At 38.8% G+C, this 20888-nt stretch overlaps 1 protein-coding gene across 10 annotated transcripts in view; it reads left to right on the top strand.

Annotated features, from left to right (window-relative positions):
• Nucleotides 1-20888, top strand: part of ATP8A (ATPase phospholipid transporting 8A1) — an 817844-nt gene that overhangs the window by 515770 nt on the left and 281186 nt on the right. For all 10 annotated transcript variants that reach the window (XM_070092196.1, XM_070092203.1, XM_070092201.1 and 7 more), the window contains 4 exons: nucleotides 1874-1997; nucleotides 7613-7722; nucleotides 10150-10349; nucleotides 18707-18861. In XM_070092196.1, coding sequence (XP_069948297.1) covers nucleotides 1874-1997; nucleotides 7613-7722; nucleotides 10150-10349; nucleotides 18707-18861 — 589 coding nt within the window. The remainder of the gene's footprint in view (nucleotides 1-1873; nucleotides 1998-7612; nucleotides 7723-10149; nucleotides 10350-18706; nucleotides 18862-20888) is intronic.

Raw genomic sequence — 20888 nt, 5'->3', positions numbered from 1 at the left:
AGTAGGAAAAACTAAACATTGAAAAGAACAAATTTAAGCAGTGATAGATTGAATATTAGATTGGAGAGAGGGAGTATGGAGGAAATGGATGTATTTAAAAATCTGAGAATGGACATGTCAACAGATTGGTCTGTGAAAAATGAGGTGAACCATGAAATTGACAAAACACAAATAACCCGCACATAGAAGAGAGAAGCTTACGACGACATTTCGGTCTGACTTGGACCATTTACAAAGTCATGGTGTGACTTTGTAAATGGTCCAAGTTGGACCGAAATGTCGTCGTAAGCTTCTCTCTTCTATGTGCGGGTTATTTGTGTATCGTTCCAGTCACAGTATTGTGCCTTTTTTTGTTATTAAATTGACAAAGGAACAAAAAAAAAAAAAAAAAAGTGGGTGGTACAATGAAGCATTTCTTGAGGCAAAAAAGTTTATTCATGGAGGCAAAAAAAGAGAATGTATCAGAGAAAAGTGGTACCAATGCTTTTATTTGGGTGTGAGGCATGGGAATCAAGAGCTGCATCAAGGAGGAGGCTAGAGGCAGTGGAGATGTCATGATTGAGAGCAGTGTGTGTTGCTAATTTGGTAAATAGAAATTAAAAGGTGATTTTGACTCGCTCAGAGTATACTTCAAGAGGGCTGAGAAGGAATAGTTAAGGTGGTTTGAGCATGTAGAGAATATGAAGAGGGATAGGTTGAAGAGAATGCATTTATCTAATGGAAGGTAGGAGGGGTACTAGTTGTCCTGGGAATGGTTAGAGGAAGGGGGTAAAAGAGACTTTGAGTTTTTAGGGTTTAAGCATCCAGCATGCCTGAGTGAACATGCTAGATAGGAGTGAGTGTAGAAAAGTGATTTTAAAACAGACATGTTGTTGAAGTGTGAGCAAAATAACTTCTGTGAAGGGATTTTAAGAAACTGGGTAGTTGGATTTGAGTCGCAGAGGTGGGAAGGACAATGCCTTCAATCTGAAGGAGGAGGCAGTGAGGATGTTGCTGTTGGAGGGTTCTCTGAATTGTGATGTCAGCACACTTCTGGCAAGACAGCAGTTGATGATGATGAATATGTTTTCTTTAGATCATCCTGCCTTGGTGGAAGACAACAATTGAAAAAAAAGTTGCCAAAAGAGATTATAATGTGATAGCACATTCAATGAAGTGTTTGGGTGTAATGAGAGAAGTAGGCAAATGGATATTAAATTTTACAGTGAATAAAACACAGGAGTAATAGTAAACAAAGCAAAATCAAGTCTTAGTAAGATAAATTGCTTGGTTCCTCAAGACAAGGTTCTGGTGCCTTTACTGTGCTTTATCTTCATAATAGATAAGGGATACTCAAGCTGTAATATTAATAATAATAATAAATTTTATTTTCATAAAATTATAGGTATACATGTACATGTTAATTAAGGTTGATGGTAAAATGGTTAATGAAAATGTAGGTAAGTGAATGAGTTAGGTTATTAATAGGCTGAAGATATAACACACAGCTCACTGTTTGTCCAGTTTTAGTAACCCTTCTTTTTTTTATATAGAATTCCACTGAATTTGGTGAACCTTGTGCAGATTCTGTTTCTGATGAGTTGTCACATAGAATGCATTTCAACTTAGAGGAGACAGCTGCACAAGAGACCCATTACTGTGTTGTGCTGTCTGTTGTTCCTTTTGCAGGTTGCACCAGAATGTCCTTAAGTTATTGTTAGAACCACAACTTAGTGTCATTAATGTATTGTTAGAACTACAACTTAGTGTCCCATAGATGTAGATTATTCAGTGTATGAAAGGCTGTTGTGTCTCCTGCTCATTCCAAGGTTATATGTTGTTTTGAGTTTTAATATTCTTGAAAGACTTTATTCAGAGTATGTTGTCATTTCAGGTGGACAAGCAAACTAACAATCTCATCATCCTACTGTTCTTCTTGCTGATTGTTCTTTGCCTCATCATGGCTGTGTTTAACTCACAGTGGAATGCTAACCTGCACTGGTATCTCTCCCTTGATGGTATGTTCACTACACCTTTCTTCCTTCTCTCAGAATGTATGCCACTTTTAAAGTGTCTTACTTCTCTGTTCATGATAGTGTTACAATGTATCATTATAGCAATAAGTGCCTTCCTTGGTTCATGACATTGCTACTGTGACATTATAGCAATAAGAATTCTTCCTTCTGAGTTCATTATAATGTTACTGTATGTTATTATAGTAATTAGTGTCTTCCTTCTCAGTTCATGACAGTGTTACTGCATGTCATTATAGCAGAAGAGTAGTGAAGACCAAACACATCAAAACCAAAACCAAACATATTAATATCGAGACCAAAATTAATAAGACGAAGATTGAGACCAATATACAGTGGAACCTCAAAAATCGAACTGCTCCCAACACAACCAATTATGTAAGTGTATTTTTGTAAGTGCTTTTATAAGTGTATTTTTGAGGGTCTGAAGTGGACTAATCTAATTTACATTATTCCTGATGGGAATAAATTCATTCGGTAAAGGCACTCGAACAGCCTTCTGGACTGAAGAAAGTTCGATATTTGAGGTTCCACTGTATATTCATTGTGACTAACATTATAAACTAAATAATTTTTTATTACAACAACAACGAGAATGCCAACAATAATAGCAGTAAGAATTATTTATTTATTTAAATCTATTTTTATTTGGATAAAATACTGTAAACACAGAATTAAGCAAGGGTAAATTTGTTATATTGACTCTTTCCAGCTACAACCAAGCAACTTAGGAATACACACCCTGAAAAGTTGTGCAGAAGCATTTACATAAAGTATTTATATATAATTAGAAAAATTAATAAAGTTGGTAGGTTGGTAGACAGCAACCACTCAGGAAGGTACTACCGTCTTATAAAGTGAGTGTAAAACAAAATCCTGTAATTGTTTTTACATGACGGTAGGATTGCTGGTGTCTTTTGTCTCTCTCATAAATATGCAAGATTACAGGTATGTCTTGCTACTTCTACTTAGGTCACACTACACATACATATACACGTTTATTTATACACACTCATCTGAGTTTTCTTTAATTTTATCTTAATAGTTCTGGTTCTTATTACTTTTCCTTTTATATCCATGGGGAAGTGGAATAAGAATCTTTCCTCCGTAAGCCATGCGTGTTGTAAAAGTCAACTAAAATGCCGGGAACAATGGGCTAGTAACCCCTTTTCCTGTAATAATTACTAAAAAGAATAAGAAGAAAATTGTCAAAGTGGGAAGTCTGAATGTGTGTGGACGTTGTGCGAATGATAAGAAAGAGATGATTGTGGATGTCATGAATCAGAAGCTGGATGTCCTGGCTTTAAGTGAAACAAAGCGGAAGGGGGTGGGAGAGTTTCAGTGGAGAGGAATAAATGGGATTAGGTCAGGGGTTTCAAATAGAGTTAGAGCTAAAGAAGGAGTAGCAATAATGTTGATGGATAAGCTATGGCAGGTAAAGAGGGACTATAAATGTATTAATTCAAAGATTATGTGGAGTAAAATAAAGGTTGGATGTGAAAAGTGAGTTATAGTAAGCGTATATGCACCTGGAGAAGAGAGAAGTGTAGAGGAGAGAGGGATTTTGGGAAATGTTGAGTGAATGCATGGGGAGTTTTGAACCAAGTTTGAGAGTACTTTTGGTTAGGGATTTCAATGCTAAAGTGGGTAAAAATGTTGTGGAGGGAGTAGTAGGTAAATTTGGGATGACAGGGGTAAATGAAAATGGGGAGCCTTTAATTGAGCTATGTATAGAAAGAGGTTTGGTAATAAGTAATACATATTTTATGAAAAAGAGGATAAATAAATATACAAGGTATGATATAGCATGTAATGAAAGTAGTTTGTTAGATTATGTATTGGTGGATAAAAGGATGATGGGTAGGCTCCAGGATGTAAACTTGTATAGAGGGGCAACTGATACTTCAGATCATTATCTAGTTGTAGCTACAGTTAGAGTAAGAGGTAGATGGGACAAGAGGAAAATGGCAACAACAAATAAGATTGAGGTGAAAGTGTACAAACTAAGGGAGGAGGAAGTTCAGGTGAGATATAAGCAACTATTGGCAGAAAGGTGGGCTGGTGCAAGTATGAATAGTGGGGGGGGAGTTGAAGAGGGTTGGAATAGTTTTCAAAATGCAGTAGTAGAATGTGAGGCAGAAGTTTGTGGTTATAGGAGGGTGGGTGCAGGAAAAAAGAAGAGTGATTGGTGGAATGATGAAGTAAAGGGTGTAATATAAGAGAAAAAGGTAGCTTATGAGAGGTTTTACAAAGCAGAAGTGTTATAAGAAGAGTAGAGTATATGGAGAGTAAAAGAAAGGTGAAGAGAGTGGTGAGAGAGTGCAAAAGGAGAGCAGATGATAGAGTGGGAGAGGCTCTGTCAAGAAATTTTAATGAAAATAAGAAAAAAATTTGGAGTGAGTTAAACAGGTTAAGAAAGCCTAGGGAACGAATGGATTTGTCAGTTAAAAACAGAGTAGTAGATGGGGAGATGGAGGTATTGGGTAGATGGCGAGAATATTTTGAAGAACTTTTAAATGTCGACGAAGAAAGGGAGGCGGTAATTTCATGCACTGGCCAGGGAGGTATAATATCTTTTAGGAGTGAAAAAGAGCAGGATGTGAGTGTGGGGGAGGTGCGTGAGGCATTACATAGAATGAAAGGGGGTAAAGCAGCTGGAACTGATGGGATCATGACAGAAATGTTAAAAGCAGGGGGAGATATAGTGTTGGAGTGGTTCGTATTTTTGTTTAATAAATGTATGAAAGAGGGGAAGGTACCTGTGGATTGGCAGAGAGTGTGTACAGTCTCTTTATATAAAGGGAAGGAGAACAAAAGAGATTATAAAAATTATAAAGGAATAAGTTTACTAAGTATACCAGGAAAAGCGTACGGTAGGGTTGTTATTGAAAGAATTAGAGGTAAGACAGAATGTAGAATTGCGGATGAGCAAGGAGGTTTTAGAGTGGGTAGGGGATGTGTGGATCAAGTGTTTACATTGAATCATATATGTGAACAATATTTAGAAAAAGGTTGGGAAGTTTTTATGGCATTTATGGATTTAGAAAAGGCATATGTTAAGAGTGGATAGGGGAGCAATGTGGCAGATGTTGCAAGTATATGGAATAGGTGGTAAGTTGCTAAATGCTGTTAAGAGTTTTTATGAGGATAGTGAGCCTCAGGTTAGAGTGTGTAGAAGAGAGGGAGACTACTTCCCGGTAAAAGTAGGTCTTAGACATAGATGTGTAATGTCACCATGGTTGTTTAATATATTTATGGATGGGGTTGTAAAAGAAGTAAATGCTAGGGTGTTCTGGAGAGGGGTGGGATTAAATTATGGGGAATAAAATACAAAATGGGAAGTGACACAGTTACTTTTTGCTGATGATACTGTGCTTATGGGAGAGACTAAAGAAAAATTGCAAAGGTTAGTGGACGAATTTGGGAGTGTGTGTGAAGGTAGAAAGTTGAAAGTGAATATAGAAAAGAGTAAAGTTATGAGGTTATCAAATAATTTAGATAAAGAAAAATTGGATGTCAAATTGGGGAGGAGGAGTATGGAAGAAGTGAATGTTTTCATATATTTGGGAGTTGACGTGTCAGCGGATGGATTTATGAAGGATGAGGTTAATCATAGAATTGATGAAGTAAAAAAGGTGAGTGGTGCATTGAGGTATATGTGGAGAGAAAAAAATTTATCTGTGGAGGCAGAGAAGGAAATGTATGAAAGTATAGTAGTACCAACACTCTTATATGGGTGTGAAGCTTGGGTTGTAAATGCTGCAGCGAGGAGGCAGTTGGAGGCAGTGGAGATGTCCTGTCTAAGGGCAGTGTGTGGTGTAAATATTATGCAGAAAATTCGGAGTGTGGAAATTAGGAGAAGGGGTGGAGTTAATAAAAGTATTAGTCAGAGGACTGAAGAGGGGTTGTTGAGGTGGTTTGGTCATTTAAAGAGAATGGATCAAAGTAGAATGACATGGAGAGCATATAAATCTGTAGGGGAAGGAAGGCGGGGTAGGGGTCGTCCTCGAAAAGGTTGGAGGGAGAGGGTAAAAGAGATTTTGTGGGTGAGGGACTTGGACTTACGGCAAGCATGCATGAGTGTGTTAGATAGGATTCAATGGAGACAAATGGTATTTGGGACCTGACGAGTTGTTGGAGTGTGAGCAGGGTAATATTTAGTGAAGAGATTCAGAGAAACCGGTTATTTTATATAGCCAGACTTGAGTCCTGGAAGTGGGAAGTACAATACCTGCACTTTAAAGGAGGGGGTTGGGATATTGGCAGTTTGGAGGTACATGTATATGTTGTGTATCTTTATATGTATATACTTCTAAACTGTTGTATTCTGAGCACCTCTGCAAAAACAGTGATTATGTGTGAGTGAGGTGAAAGTGTTGAATGATGATGAAAGTATTTTCTTTTTGGGGATTTTTTTTTCTTTTTGGGTCACCCTGCCTTGGTGGGAGACAACCGATGTGTTAAAAAAAAAATTTAACTTAAAACTTGAATAGTTTAGTTATTCAGAATCTGCAGTTATTTTACCCCCTTTTATACTTCAGTTTGGAAGTTACCAATTAGTGAACCTTGCTCACTGCAGTGACCCTCCACTGACTAAGAAGAGTTGAAGTATATTGCTAGGAGACATGGTGATGGAGAGACACTATGATTCCTCAAAACTGAGCTTGTGATATAATCACAAGTGTTTTGTAGCATCTCAGAAACACCAGAGACAAGAGAAGTTGAGATGTCAGTTTTACTGATGTGGTGGCATGATCAGGACCTTCCTAGCTGAAGACTTCCTCAGGTGATGTTGAATGATGCAGAATATCTTCTCATGCAATGGACTGAATCTTGAAAAGAAACTATTTAGTTTCAAACCTCTCCAAAGATTTTTAAGTCATATAACTGGACCTTTTGTAATATAATTATGCAGCACCCCAGTGGTGCTGTTATATAAAAATGAATGTGAAGAGTAAAGAGGGATGTATAATAGTAAAAGAGATGAAATAATTTTGAGAATTCTCACAAACAACTTATCTATATGTTTGACTGCTATCAAGGCCAAGACCTAATTTGCCCAGACCAAGACTGAGACCGAGACCTGGCATGCCAAGGCCAAGATCAAGATTGAGACTAAGACCTAAAATGTGGCATTATACCAAGAGTATACAATACCATGAGTATTAAACAAGTGCAACACCTTTGTATCTGTATTATGAAGATGCTTTGCCAGCCAGTGGCACATACTGAAGTCAGTGAAAGCGTGGTAATCAGCCCCTCGTGCTTGAAAAATGTTTTAGTGCTTTAGTGGCCTTGAGGCTGTCTTGAGCTTGAGACTAAATTTTGAGATTCCATCTCTGCACTATGGGAATAAAAGTGTCTTCTCTCATTTTTTAATACTGATGTTTTGTGTAATGACAACTACTGCTGTGTGTCATTATAGGAATAATTTAGATGATAGTTTAGGTTTTAGTCCACTTTGGTTTTTGTACATATCAGTGTAGATGGTGTAACATTTTCTGCACATCACATCCCACACCATTTTCATCTTTCATTGTTGCTATTACTGTTTATGATATTAACATGTTGTATTAAGTAATCATCTTGTCATGTTTCAGATCTGAGTGTGTTCAACTTTGGCATTAATTTCATCACATTTATCATCCTCTTCAACAATCTTATTCCCATCTCTCTCCAAGTGTCACTAGAAGTTGTAAGATTTATTCAGGTGAGTTCAAAGGTTTATCTTTATCCACAATTATTTATTTTCACAGACTTTACAAAGCTTTGATTCCAGGGGTTATTTCCATTTTCCCTGCAGACCAGTTCTAGACCAGGCTTCCTGGTTAATGGTCTGATCACTCACATTGTTGATGCTAGCAGGACAGAGTCCATTGTAGGCATCACAGCCCAGGGGTTAAAGATCTGACCTATAATATGTATCATCTTCAGAGTGTGTTTGCAGAAGAGGACACTTTTGTTGAAATGGACCCCATTAAAAGTTAATAACCAAAGAAGAAGTAAGGGAGCTATTGCTGAATATTGATACATAAATACAGCATTACCAGACAGATTATCACCATGGGTATTAAAAAAATATGCCATACTGAGTTAATCTGTCCACTCATGTATTTTGTTTAATTACAAATAAGAAATCTAGCTACCGAAGTAAAAAATAGCAACAGTGTGCCATTATTTGAAAACATGATAACCAAGACTATTTTAACTATAGACCTGTCTCACTGACAAGGTTCTTTTAAAAATACTAAAAAAAAGCCACTAGACAAAAATGGATAAAAAATTTATAGAACAAACTTGATTACCATTAAATATTGTAATTCAGTTTCCAATGAGCACAATTCCTTGTATCAAATTTAGTAAGTAGCTCTAGGATAGTTGGAAAATATGTGAATTTTTGGGCAAATATATGATTTTTTTCCTTAAATCACCAATTTCTGACTTGTATAGTAGAAGGTTTATATTGAAGATTGAGACACTTATTCATTATATGGGAATCTATATTAAGGAAGTCTTTTGCCACAGTGGCTTCTTCAGTCTAATACAAAGCAGAGAGGGGTAAGGAGGGGAGGAGTTTGAGGTAATTAGTCCCTTAGCCTGGAATCGATATGTTCAGTCCATCACTCTATAGAAAGTACAGCATATGGCTAGAGAAGTGGCTTATATACTGTAGACAGATGAGTGGAAGCAGGAGGAGGTGGGTTCACAGTGGAACCATCCACTAGTGTAAGTAGGTCTTCGTCCAAAGGTTGGACGAGTATTGAAGAATTCCTTGTATAAAGTGGCGAAACATTTCCTTAACCCTTTCAGGGTCGGCAGGGCCTCTCCTAAACTTGTTCTCAGGGTCAGAAATTTTTCAAAAAAAAAAAAAAAAAATATTTTTTCTTGTGAAATGATAGAGAGTCTTTTTCCGATCATAATGACACCAAAAGTATGAAATTTGATGGAAAACTTACGGAGTTATGCTCTCATGAAGTTAGCAGTCTCGACGATGTTTACGCATCGGCAATTTTGCCCACTTTGAGCCCTATCTTCGGCCAATTCCAATGTACCAGTCGACAAAAATCATACATATTTTGCAAGAACTCCATTTTTTCTATCGAATGAGTACAAGAAATCACCCATTTACCGATTTCCACTATCCAATAACATGGTCAGAAATTGGCAATTTTGCCAATTTCACTCAAATTTCAAAAGATGCCAATTTCCAAATAGGGTCCAGAATAAACAAGACAGACATTTCTGGCACTAAAGTAACATTTCCTCTGTTCATTACTCGTGTCCCCAGGCCTCTGTTACATTTCTTTTGCTTTCCACTTTGGATTTTTATTCTCACAAAAAATAGAAGATTTATGTTATGCAGACTACTGCATTTGTGTAGAAATGGCATAAAAATGGTATAAATAATATCAGGGCACTTGTGAAAGAATATTACACTTACCAGTTGACGTGTATTGGACGTGTGGCATGATTTGTTTACCTTTGAACTTTGGCAAAAATCAAACATTTCTGCTACTTTGAGCTCAATTTCAAGGTACTTTTCATTGTGAAATCAATCAAAATCATCTCAATTTCCATACTATGTCTTCCATTCTATAAAATGAGACCAGGAAAACTAGAATAGAACCATAAATAGCATTCAAAAATACACTGCAAAGTCGCTGTTTTAAACCAAAAACACTGTTGGAGTTTTTTTTTCTCATTATGCACTGTGCTGCAGGATTTTTTTTTATACCGCGCACACTGACCACGTAGACCCATTCTTTCATATGAAGGCCTACCAGCTTTCACTAGATTTGAAGGTGCTAAAATTTATGCGTACTAGTATGGCACCAACCCTGGCGTGCAAGCCGTACTAGTACGGCACCAACCCTGAAAGGGTTAATAAAGATTCCTATGTGTTGCATAAGTTTCTCAATCTTCAACTTGTCGGTTTTCAAACCATTTATCACAAGGCTTATATTGTATAATGATATAAAATTACTGTATAATCATAAGTACTTGTGTTGTTTTGTGGATATGAAAGTGTAAGGCAAAAAGTTAGTAGTCTACATATTAGAGAAAGCTGGTTAGGTAGATCTTATTGTTTGTAGTCCATATATGAATGTCTTAAGACTTATTTGAAAGTGCTGTACAGGCAGGGTTTATCAACAATGATGTCAACATGTATTATGAGGAGAACAACATCTGGGCCATGGCAAGAACATCCAACTTGAATGAGGAGCTGGGCATGATTAAGTATGTTCTCTCTGACAAGACTGGAACACTGACCTGCAACATCATGGAGTTCAAGCGGTGTACCATAGGTGGAACTGTATACAGCATGGATGATGGCAGGTAGGACTTCTCACTATGTTGATAACCAACATGCAGTTAATTATTGACTGTTGACTACTAACCTGTGATTCATGTCATATATTTTTCCTCTACTGCATTCTCTTTATTGAATTACTTCAGTATCACTTGCATACATTTCTTCAGTTACACTCACTTTTATTTTTTAGCCATTTTGGCAGTCTTCCACAAAGTTAGATTGGCCCTTAACCCTTAACTATCCACACGTAGCTCTACATTCATGTGCGGGGGGGGGGGGGGGCCACCAAACGTATATCAACGTTTTATTTTTCATTCCTTCAAATTTGGTGCAATAGGCTTGAGTTGCCTAGACATGAAAGAATGGGTCTGTGCACTCAGTGTGCGCAGTGTGAAAAAAATTGGGGACCACTTAGTACCTTGTGGGAACACCAGTTCAATTGAGCGCCAGCTAGAGCAAATAGCGTGGCAAACACCAGGGATTCACTGATGTCATGTCATATTAACACTCACATTTTAAAAGGAAAGGAAAAATTGGTTAGATAAATACATGAGTGGGTGTGGGTAGGTGTGAGTTAGATATGACTAGCTTGTGCTACTAGGTCAGACACCATACTCCTTCCTTCAGTGGATGTGACCTGACTTGGTGGGTCATTGGTCTAAGCAGGGGGGGGGGTGACATGGACCTGCCCTGCATGGGCCAGTAGGCCTGCTGCAATGTTCCTTCTTTCTTATGTTCTAATGTATTTGGCTGGCTGGCTGGCTGGCTTTGGCTGTCTCTGCCTATATCTCTCTCACATGTGCTCATAAGTACAGTTATTATACATAATGTAAATTACTTAGGGTAACCCATAAATTCCAAGCCAAGTGCTATACAGTGTTTGTAGATACAAGGCATAAATAAACATGACCACACACAGAAGACAGAAAGACAGATAAGCTGAACTAGACAGATAAGCAGAGCTAGGCAGAGACAGATACAGACACTTATACAGATAGACAGACAGATGTACAGATAGACAGACAGATAGAAAGGCAGACAGACAGACTGATAGACAGACATACAGAGACATGTTTGTGTGCAAGAGTAAAAACATATAAAGGCAAGGTTCGCCCCTCCAGCAGCGCACATTCATCAAATGTCACTTGTAATCTGACACTTGTCATAACGTCATTCTTCAAGGCACACACAAAAGGCAGAAAGACAGATAAACTGAACTAGACAGACAGATAAACAGTGCTAGGCAGACAGACAGAAAGACAGACAGAGATAGTTAGGCAGACAGACAAGCAGACAGATAGACTGACAGACAAATATACAAAGACATGTTTATGTGTAAGAGTAAAAACATAGAAAGGCAAGGTTCCCTCCAACAGCCCACATTCATCAAATGTCACTGTCACTGGCTGTCACTTATCTGACCCTTGTGATAACACCATTCTTCAAGGAGTTTCATACTCCAGCATATCTAAAACATTGCTGGGACCTATAAATACTTTGTATATATTTCTAGACAATAGTCAGTGACCAAGGCAGGTGAAAATGTTCACCTGTCAGTGTGATTGTTATTATTTGAGTACTATTTCAGTACATAATATTAGTGTCAGAACAAAGATTGGCTATGAAATCACAAGAACTATTATAAATTATAATTATCAGAACATAAAAATTATATAAATTAAAATAAAAATGAGAAAAATAGGTAAATCGGCAACACTTCTGCAAGCGGCAGGACTGGATGTTGCCGTCAGGTGAGTATCCAGAGCCAACTTCACGGTCTTATATCTCGGTAAGTACTGGTCCTAAAATATTTTTTTGTCTTATACCACAGAAAATTGCCCTCTAATTTGAAAACAAAAAATGATTTTTTTTATTTTTCAAAATATTCAGAGCACCACACATGTGAATTAGATCTATGTTTGGACAGTTTAAGGGTTAAAATGAAGCTCATTCATCATCATTCATTCGTTAGCTCTCTTGCCAGAAGTGTCCTGACATCACAGTTTGTATGACCTTCTGAACAGTAATATCCTTGCTCCTTATTTACAGTGCCTGCACTGTTCTTCCCACTTCCAGGACTCGAGTTTGGCTAGCTGGGTTATCTGAATCCTTTCATAAATGTTACCTTGCTCACACTCCAACAGGATGTCAAACCCTGAAAACTACTCGCCTTTACTTTTTCCAGTGTATTACATATTCATACTTGCTGGATGCTCAAGCCCCTACCACTAAGAATCTCCTTCATCCCTTCATTCCAATACTTACACCTCCATGCCTCCAGCCAGGATTTATACACCCTCTTTCACTTACTGGCAGTTGGATAGTAAGTAAAATTGATCTTGCATCCAATACCTGAAAATTTATAATTCTCCTCTCCTCCCCACCCTTCTAGAGTAAGGATACTAGTAGATCAGACAAGCTTATAACTAATTCTGATTAATTTTCTTAGAGACTTCAGAATGATGTTTAGATGCTCTCTTGAAATTTGTGTTAAAGCACCTGAGAAGAGACATTGTCTTATGATAGTTTTTTTTTTTAATTCATTGCCCTTTTCTTGAGGAACTTTTTAAAAATGATATGGACATCCTGACTTAATGTACACATTCAAGTCACACAACCACTCCAGCCACTTTTAAAGTACACCAACTCTACTTATCACCTTCCAAATTCTAGTCTGACCAGCACATTTATAAATATTACCTTGGTAGCACTCTGAAAAACATATCAAATCATATAGAACACATGCCCCCACTCTCGTTTAACATTCTAAATTTTTTTTTAACACGTCGGCTGTTTCCCACCAAGGCAGGGTGACACAAAAAGAAAGAAAAACCCAAAAAGAAAGAAAAACTTTCATCATATAATACTTTCACCATCACTCATACATAATCACTGACTTTGCAGAGGCACTCAGATATGACAGTTTAGATCTTCCTCCAACCTGCCAGTATCCCAAATCCCTCCTTTTAAGTGTAGTCATTGTACTTCCCATTTCCAGGACTCATGTCCGTCTAACCGGTTTCCCTGAATCCCTTCACAAAATATTACCCTGCTCACACTCCAGCAGCTCTTCAGATCCCAGAAACCATTCGTCTCCAGCTAACTAACCAGTTTCCCTGAATCCCTTCACAAATGTTTCCTTGCTCACACTCCAGCAGCACATCAAATCATAAAACCAACCTCTTGCCTCCACATGTGTCTAATATGCTTATACAAGTGTTCAGTGGTCAGTCGTCATGAGTGTTCAGTGGTCAGTCGTCACGTGAGGTCACAGACCCTGAGCTGCTTGGGGATTAGCGTGGACGGTTACAAAGCATGGCTTGCTTCTACAGTGTTTTAAAAGCTGAGGTTGGAGAGTTGAAGGAGGAGGTCTTGCTTCTCCAGGAGGAGATTAGGAGGCTGAAGGTCCACCTCAATGGGCCTGGGAGAGAGTGTGAGGTGGTTGGAGATGTGGGGAATGAGGCTTCTAGCAGTGAGGTGCAGTCTGTCTCTCACTGTGAGGAGGCTGTAGGTGGGGTGGTAGCAACGGCTACCAGCAGTGAGGTGAAGGCCAGCACCTGCTACAAGTGGCGAGTTGTTCACAGTAATGGGAGGCGCATCAGAGTAAGGAAAGTTAAGAGTGCAGATCTGAAGGTAGGAAATCGCTTCTCTGTTCTCCAGGATGAATGTACTTCAGTGGCCAGTGAAGGTAAGGGTACTACTGCCCCTGCTAATGAAGGTAAGCGCATTCTTGTGGTTGGTGACTCTCAGGTAAGATATGTTGATCGTGCTTTTTGTAATAGGAATAAGAAGATGAGAGATAGAGTGTGCTTCCCTGGAGCTGGTGTTGGGGACATTGTCAACAGACTGGATAATATCATGTCAGGTAATGGGAACAAGCCCATTATCTGTCTCAGTGCTGGTGGAAATGATATTGGGAAGGGTAGGAGAGAAGAGCTGCTAGATAAGTACAGGTCAGCTATAGATTTCATTAAGTCTAAGGGAGGGATCCCAATCATATGTAGCATCTTGCCTAGAAGGGGAGTAGGAAATGAATGGTTGTCTAGGGCAATTGGTGTAAATTGTTGGCTAGACAGATACTGCAAGGAACTTGCAATCCCATTCATTGACAACTGGAACAACTTTTATGGCAAACATGATATGTATGCAAGGGATGGGGTTCATCTCTCTGGGGCAGGGGTGGTAGCACTTGCAGACTCGATTGAGAAGGCCATTGGTGAAATGCCTATGATTTTAAACTGATGGAAGATAGAGGTATGGGTGTGTGTGGGAAACAAGCAGGTTGCAACACTAGGGTTGGAAACAGTAAATGTATAAAAGGCATTCAGCATGAAGTTATAAATAAAGACAATAGAACAGGTCAGCAAACAAAGGGGGACAGCAGAGGGCAGCAAGGGACTAGCTCCCTTAAGGTTTACTATACTAATAGCAGGAGTGTTAGAAATAAGATAGATGAGCTAAGATTAATTGCAAGTGCAGGAAACATAGATATTATTGCTATAACAGAGACCTGGCTCAATCTGAAAGATAGAGAGATGCCCTCTGAATGTCACATACAAGGCTATAAATTATTCCACACTGACAGGGTCAACAGGAAAGGTGGTGGAGTAGCGATGTATGTCAGAGACAATTTAAATTGTTGTGTTAGACAAGATATTAAATTAGAAGCGTCAGCCACTGAATCTGTTTGGTTACAGCTTCTCGAGGGCCGAGAAAAACTAATTTTGGGTGTGATTTACAGGGCCCCAAATCTTGATAGGGAGTGCAGTAAACTTCTATGGGACGAAATTCGTAAGGCATCTACATACGAAAATGTTGTGCTAATGGGAGATTTCAACTATAGACAGATTGACTGGAGCAATTTGACAGGAAATTTAGAGTCGGGTGACTTTCTTGATACGATCCAGGATTGTTTTTTAAAACAGTTTGTGACAGAGCCAACTAGGGGAAATAACCTCCTTGACTTGGTTCTTGCCAGTAGGGAAACACTAATTAATAATCTTGAGGTTAATGATGAGCTTGGGGAGAGTGATCACAAATCACTCAGTTTTAACATAGCATGGAATTCCCCTAATAATGGCAATCAAGTCTCCGTCCCTGACTTTCGCTTGGCTGATTTCATAGGACTGAAAAATTACTTAGGTGGGCTGAACTGGAATGACCTGACTAGGGGTCAGGTAGGTGGTGATGGTTGCCGATATGATGCTTTCCAGGGCATAGTTCTAGCTGCTCAGTCAAATTATGTTCCAAATAGGGAAATCAGATCAAACAAAAATGATCCTAAATGGATGAACAATAGATTAAAATATCTGATTGGTCAAAAGAGAGGCATATATAGGCAAATCAAAAGAGGAGAGGGGCAATTAAGAAATCGATATATTCAGTTAAAGAGAGAAATAAAAAAGGGAATTAGAAAAGCAAATAGAGATTATGAGGTTAAAGTTGCAAGAGAATCGAAGACTAACCCAAAAGGATTCTTTCAGGTATACAGAAGTAAGATCAGGGACAAGATAGGCCCACTCAAAAGTTCCTCGGGTCAGCTCACTGACAGTGATAAGGAAATGTGTAGAATTTTTAACACATACTTCCTCTCAGTTTTTACACAGGAGGATACCAGCGATATTCCAGTAATGATAAATTATGTAGAACAGGACGATAATAAACTGTGCACTATTAGGGTCACAAGTGACATGGTCCTTAGGCAAATAGATAAATTAAAACCTAACAAATCCCCAGGCCCTGATGAACTGTATGCAAGGGTTCTAAAGGAATGTAAAGAGGAGCTTAGCACACCTTTGGCTAATCTTTTCAACATATCACTACAAACTGGCATGGTGCCAGATAAGTGGAAAATGGCAAATGTGATACCTATTTTCAAAACAGGTGACAGGTCCTTAGCTTCGAACTATAGACCAATAAGCCTAACCTCCATAGTGGGAAAATTTATGGAATCAATAATTGCCGAGGCAGTTCGTAGCCACCTTGAAAAGCATAAATTAATCAACGAATCTCAGCATGGTTTTACAAAGGGGCGTTCCTGCCTTACGAATTTATTAACTTTTTTCACTAAGGTATTTGAGGAGGTAGATCATGGTAATGAATATGATATTGTGTATATGGACTTCAGTAAGGCTTTTGACAGGGTCCCACATCAGAGACTATTGAGGAAAATTAAAGCACATGGAATAGGAGGAGAAATTTTTTCCTGGATAGAGGCATGGTTGACAAATAGGCAGCAGAGAGTTTGCATAAATGGGGAGAAATCAGAGTGGGGAAGCGTCACGAGCGGTGTTCCACAGGGGTCAGTGTTGGGCCCCCTGCTGTTCACAATCTACATAAACGACATAGATGAGGGCATAAAGAGCGACATCGGCAAGTTTGCCGATGACACCAAAATAGGCCGTCGAATTCATTCTGACGAGGACATTCGAGCACTCCAGGAGGATTTGAATAGACTGATGCAGTGGTCGGAGAAGTGGCAGATGCAGTTTAATATAGACAAATGCAAAGTTCTAAATGTTGGACAGGACAATAACCATGCCACATATAAACTAAATAATGTAGATCTTAATATTACGGATTGCGAAAAAGATTTAGGAGTTCTGGTTAGCAGTAATCTGAAACCAAGACAACAGTGCATAAGTGTTCGCAATAAAGCTAATAGAATCCTTGGCTTCATATCAAGAAGCATAAATAATAGGAGTCCTCAGGTTGTTCTTCAACTCTATACATCCTTGGTTAGGCCTCATTTAGATTATGCTGCACAGTTTTGGTCACCGTATTACAGAATGGATATAAATTCTCTGGAAAATGTACAAAGGAGGATGACAAAGATGATCCCATGTATCAGAAACCTTCCCTATGAGGATAGACTAAGGGCCCTGAAACTGCACTCTCTAGAAAGACGTAGAATTAGGGGGGATATGATTGAGGTTTATAAGTGGAAGACAGGAATAAATAAAGGGGATGTAAATAGTGTGCTGAAAATATCTAGCCTAGACAGGACTCGCAGCAATGGTTTTAAGTTGGAAAAATTCAGATTCAGGAGGGATATAGGAAAGTACTGGTTTGGTAATAGAGTTGTGGATGAGTGGAACAAACTCCCAAGTACCGTTATAGAGGCCAGAACGTTGTGTAGCTTTAAAAATAGGTTGGATAAATACATGAGTAGATGTGGGTGGGTGTGAGTTGGACCTGATAGCTTGTGCTAACAGGTCGGTTGCCGTGTTCCTCCCTTAAGTCAATGTGACCTGACCTGACTAGGTTGGGTGCATTGGCTTAAGCCGGTAGCGACTTGGACCTGCCTCGCATGGGCCAGTAGGCCTTCTGCAGTGTTCCTTCGTTCTTATGTTCTTAAATGTCCAAGCCCTTAGCTCTCAGAACCTCCTTTACCCCCCCCTCCTTCCAACTTTTTCTAGGACAACTATAACTTCTTCCTCAACTCCAGATTTATACACTGCCCTAGTCATCCTGTTTTTCTCCATCCTCTTTAAATGTCCAAAACACCTTAAAAACTCTCCTCAGCCCTATGAGTAAAACTTTTGGTAACCCCACATCACCTTTTTATCCTAATATTCACACTACACATTACCCTCAGACACAACATCTGCATTGCCTCCAGCCTCCTCGCTGCAACATTTAAAACCCATGCTTCATACCCATACAGCAATATTGGTATCATTATATTCTGGTGCATTTCCCTTTTTGCCTCATTGGATAAAGTTTTGTTTCCAGAGATGCCTTACTGTCAGTTCTATGGTTTACCTCATCTCTCATAGTACCATATACCAACAAGTGCACTCCCAAATATTTTAACACATTTACTTCCTCCATATTTCTTGTATCCAACCTGATATCCAGTAAGAAGGTTGATCAACAGCAGTCTCCCATGGAAGTACTATTGTCCTGTCAGACGAGTGTGAAACAGAAGCCTGTAATTGTGGCAAATTGTTTTTAATATGTATTGTGTGGTGTAGGGAGGACAAAGAATACACTTGAGAACAGTTAGCTTTGTTTAAATAGTAGCCCCCTTCAAACAAGAAACTCTGACAGTGTTAATTTATTTTATTTTATTTTTTTTTTTTTCAACAAGTCAGCCGTCTCCCACCAAGGCAGGGTGACCCAAAAAAGAAAGAAAATCCCCAAAAAGAAAATGCTTTCATCATCATTCAACACTCTCACCACACTCACACATAATCACTGTTTTTGCAGAGGTGCTCAGAAATATAACAGTTTAGAAGCATATACGTATAAAGATACACAACATATCCCTCCAAACTGCCAAAACTGATTTAAAACATTGCTAGATGAAGGCAATAAGTATATTTAGGGTCTTAATTTGCTATAAATTTTTAGTGACACTCATAATTGTGCTTTCCAGTTGTCAGGATTTGGTTGCTCTGGTAGAGAGTGGAATAACAGGAGCATCTGTAGCCAAGCAGTTCCTCACCATGCTAGCAGTATGCCATACTGTCATCCCTGACAGAGATGACTCCCATGGTGATGGCACCATCATTTACCATGCTGCATCACCAGGTAATGTGTATCCTTTCTCAACTTGTAATAGTGGCTCTATTAACTTTTATTCCTATACTAATACCAGGTAGTTAATTGGAGAACATGGTGGCCCATCTCAGTACTAACATGTGAAAAATAATGACTGTGATTTCTGGGACTGGGTTATAGGGGCATTGACCCCTAGAAACATCCTTAAGGTCACTGTTGTCCCCCACCCTTTATTTTTTTCAGTATAAAAAATCATGGTATAACACTTGTTGTTGTTGTACCACACATGTGTTTTAAATTTGTGTTGTTCTAGTTTTTTTTTTTTAACACAGAAGTCATCTCCAACCAAGCTACCTTGGTTATCCAAGAAAAATGTAATACATTCACCACCATTCATTCAGTAGTTGTTTTGCCACAAGTGTGCAGGCATTGCAGTTCAAATGACCCTCTTAACTGAAAGATCCCCATCCCTCTTTCAAGATGCAGGCGCTGTACTTCCTACTGCCAGAACTCAAACACATCTGACCAGTCTCCCCTGAATCCCTTCATAAGTGTTACCTTGCTCATACTTCAACAGCACATCTCATTATAAAATCCACTTGTCTCCAAGCACTGATCTAACACTCTTACACAATTTGGAGGTCAGAGAGCACTTTACACAACAGAAGCAAAATTGTTCAGTGAGTGTAGTAGCAACTACTGTAGGTAATTGTTTAGTGAGAGTAGCAGATACAGTAGGTAATTGTTTGGTAAACTTACCACATAATTCTTTTAACACTTGCTTGTCTTCCTTAATGAGCTTGCTGCTCATTATGGAGCAAAGAGTTGGTGGACTCCTACCTTTCTGCAAGAAAATCCCAAAATCAAATATTTAAGCCATTATTAAGTCTGAAACCAAGCAAAATTGTCTTCATTTTACTTGTAGTAAGTCTTCTGGCCTATCAGTTGGGCCCAAGAAACACCAGGAAAATGCTTCAAAGTCTGGTGCTTGCCTGGTCAAAAAGGCTGTTGCTGCTGGAGGACTGCTGCTCCACATATCCATCACAACCTGATTGATCTGACACCTGGTGAAGATACTTGTCCAGTTTCCTTTTGAAGGCTTCTACATTTATTCCAGCTGTGTTTCTGATATCTTTTGATAAGATGTTGAATAGTCTGGGATTCCAAATGTTGATACAATGTTCCTTTATTGTCCCCACTGCACCCCTGCTCCTCACTGGGTTTAATTTACACTTTCTACCATATCTCTCACTCCAGTATGTTGTTACGGCAGTGTGCAGATTTGGGACCAGGCCCTCGAGTACTTGCCAGGTATATATTATCATGTATCTCTCTCCTCCACTCTAATGCATACAGTTTCAAAACTTGAAGGCATTCCCAGTAATTTAGGTGCTTTACTGGCTCAATGTGAGCCGTAAACGATCTCTGTGTTTGTTCCAGCTATGATATTTCTCCTGCTTTGAACGGGGCCGTCAGCACTGAGCAATATTCTAAACGAGGGAGCACTAGCGATTTGAAGAGTGTCACCATTGCCATTATTTCCCTTGTTTTCAAAGTTATCAATACCCACCCTATCATCTTCCTGGCTGTCGTGATCTTTGTCTTATTATGTTCTTTAAAAGAAAGGTCAGCTGACATAATTATTCGCAAGTCTTGTACATGTTTCTTTTGTTCTATTTGGTGATCATCTTGAGTTTTGTATATAGTGTTCCTTTTGAGTTCTTCATTCTTTCCATACCTAAGCAGCTGGAACTTGTCACCATTAAATGTCATGTTGTTCTCCACTGCCCACTGAATAACCCTGCTTATGTTTTCCTGTAATTTTTCTGTCCTTTACCATAGTAACTTTCATGCTTATTTTAGTGTCATCTGCAAATGATGATACAGAAGTGTGATGTGTGTTTTTATCTATGTCTGTTATGAGGATCAGGATTTTTTGTACTGCACATACCCATTACTAATGTTCTAACATATGTTCACATATATACAGGCACTTGTCATGTTCCTAGAACTATTGCCTTTCCCACCAAATTTGAGGCCATGGAATTTATACATAG

The sequence above is a fragment of the Cherax quadricarinatus genome, chromosome 38 (assembly GCF_038502225.1).
Source record: "Cherax quadricarinatus isolate ZL_2023a chromosome 38, ASM3850222v1, whole genome shotgun sequence".
NCBI lineage: Eukaryota > Metazoa > Arthropoda > Malacostraca > Decapoda > Parastacidae > Cherax > Cherax quadricarinatus.
The sequence above is the reverse complement of the archived record's forward strand: the minus strand, read 5'-3'. Positions and strand labels throughout refer to the sequence as shown.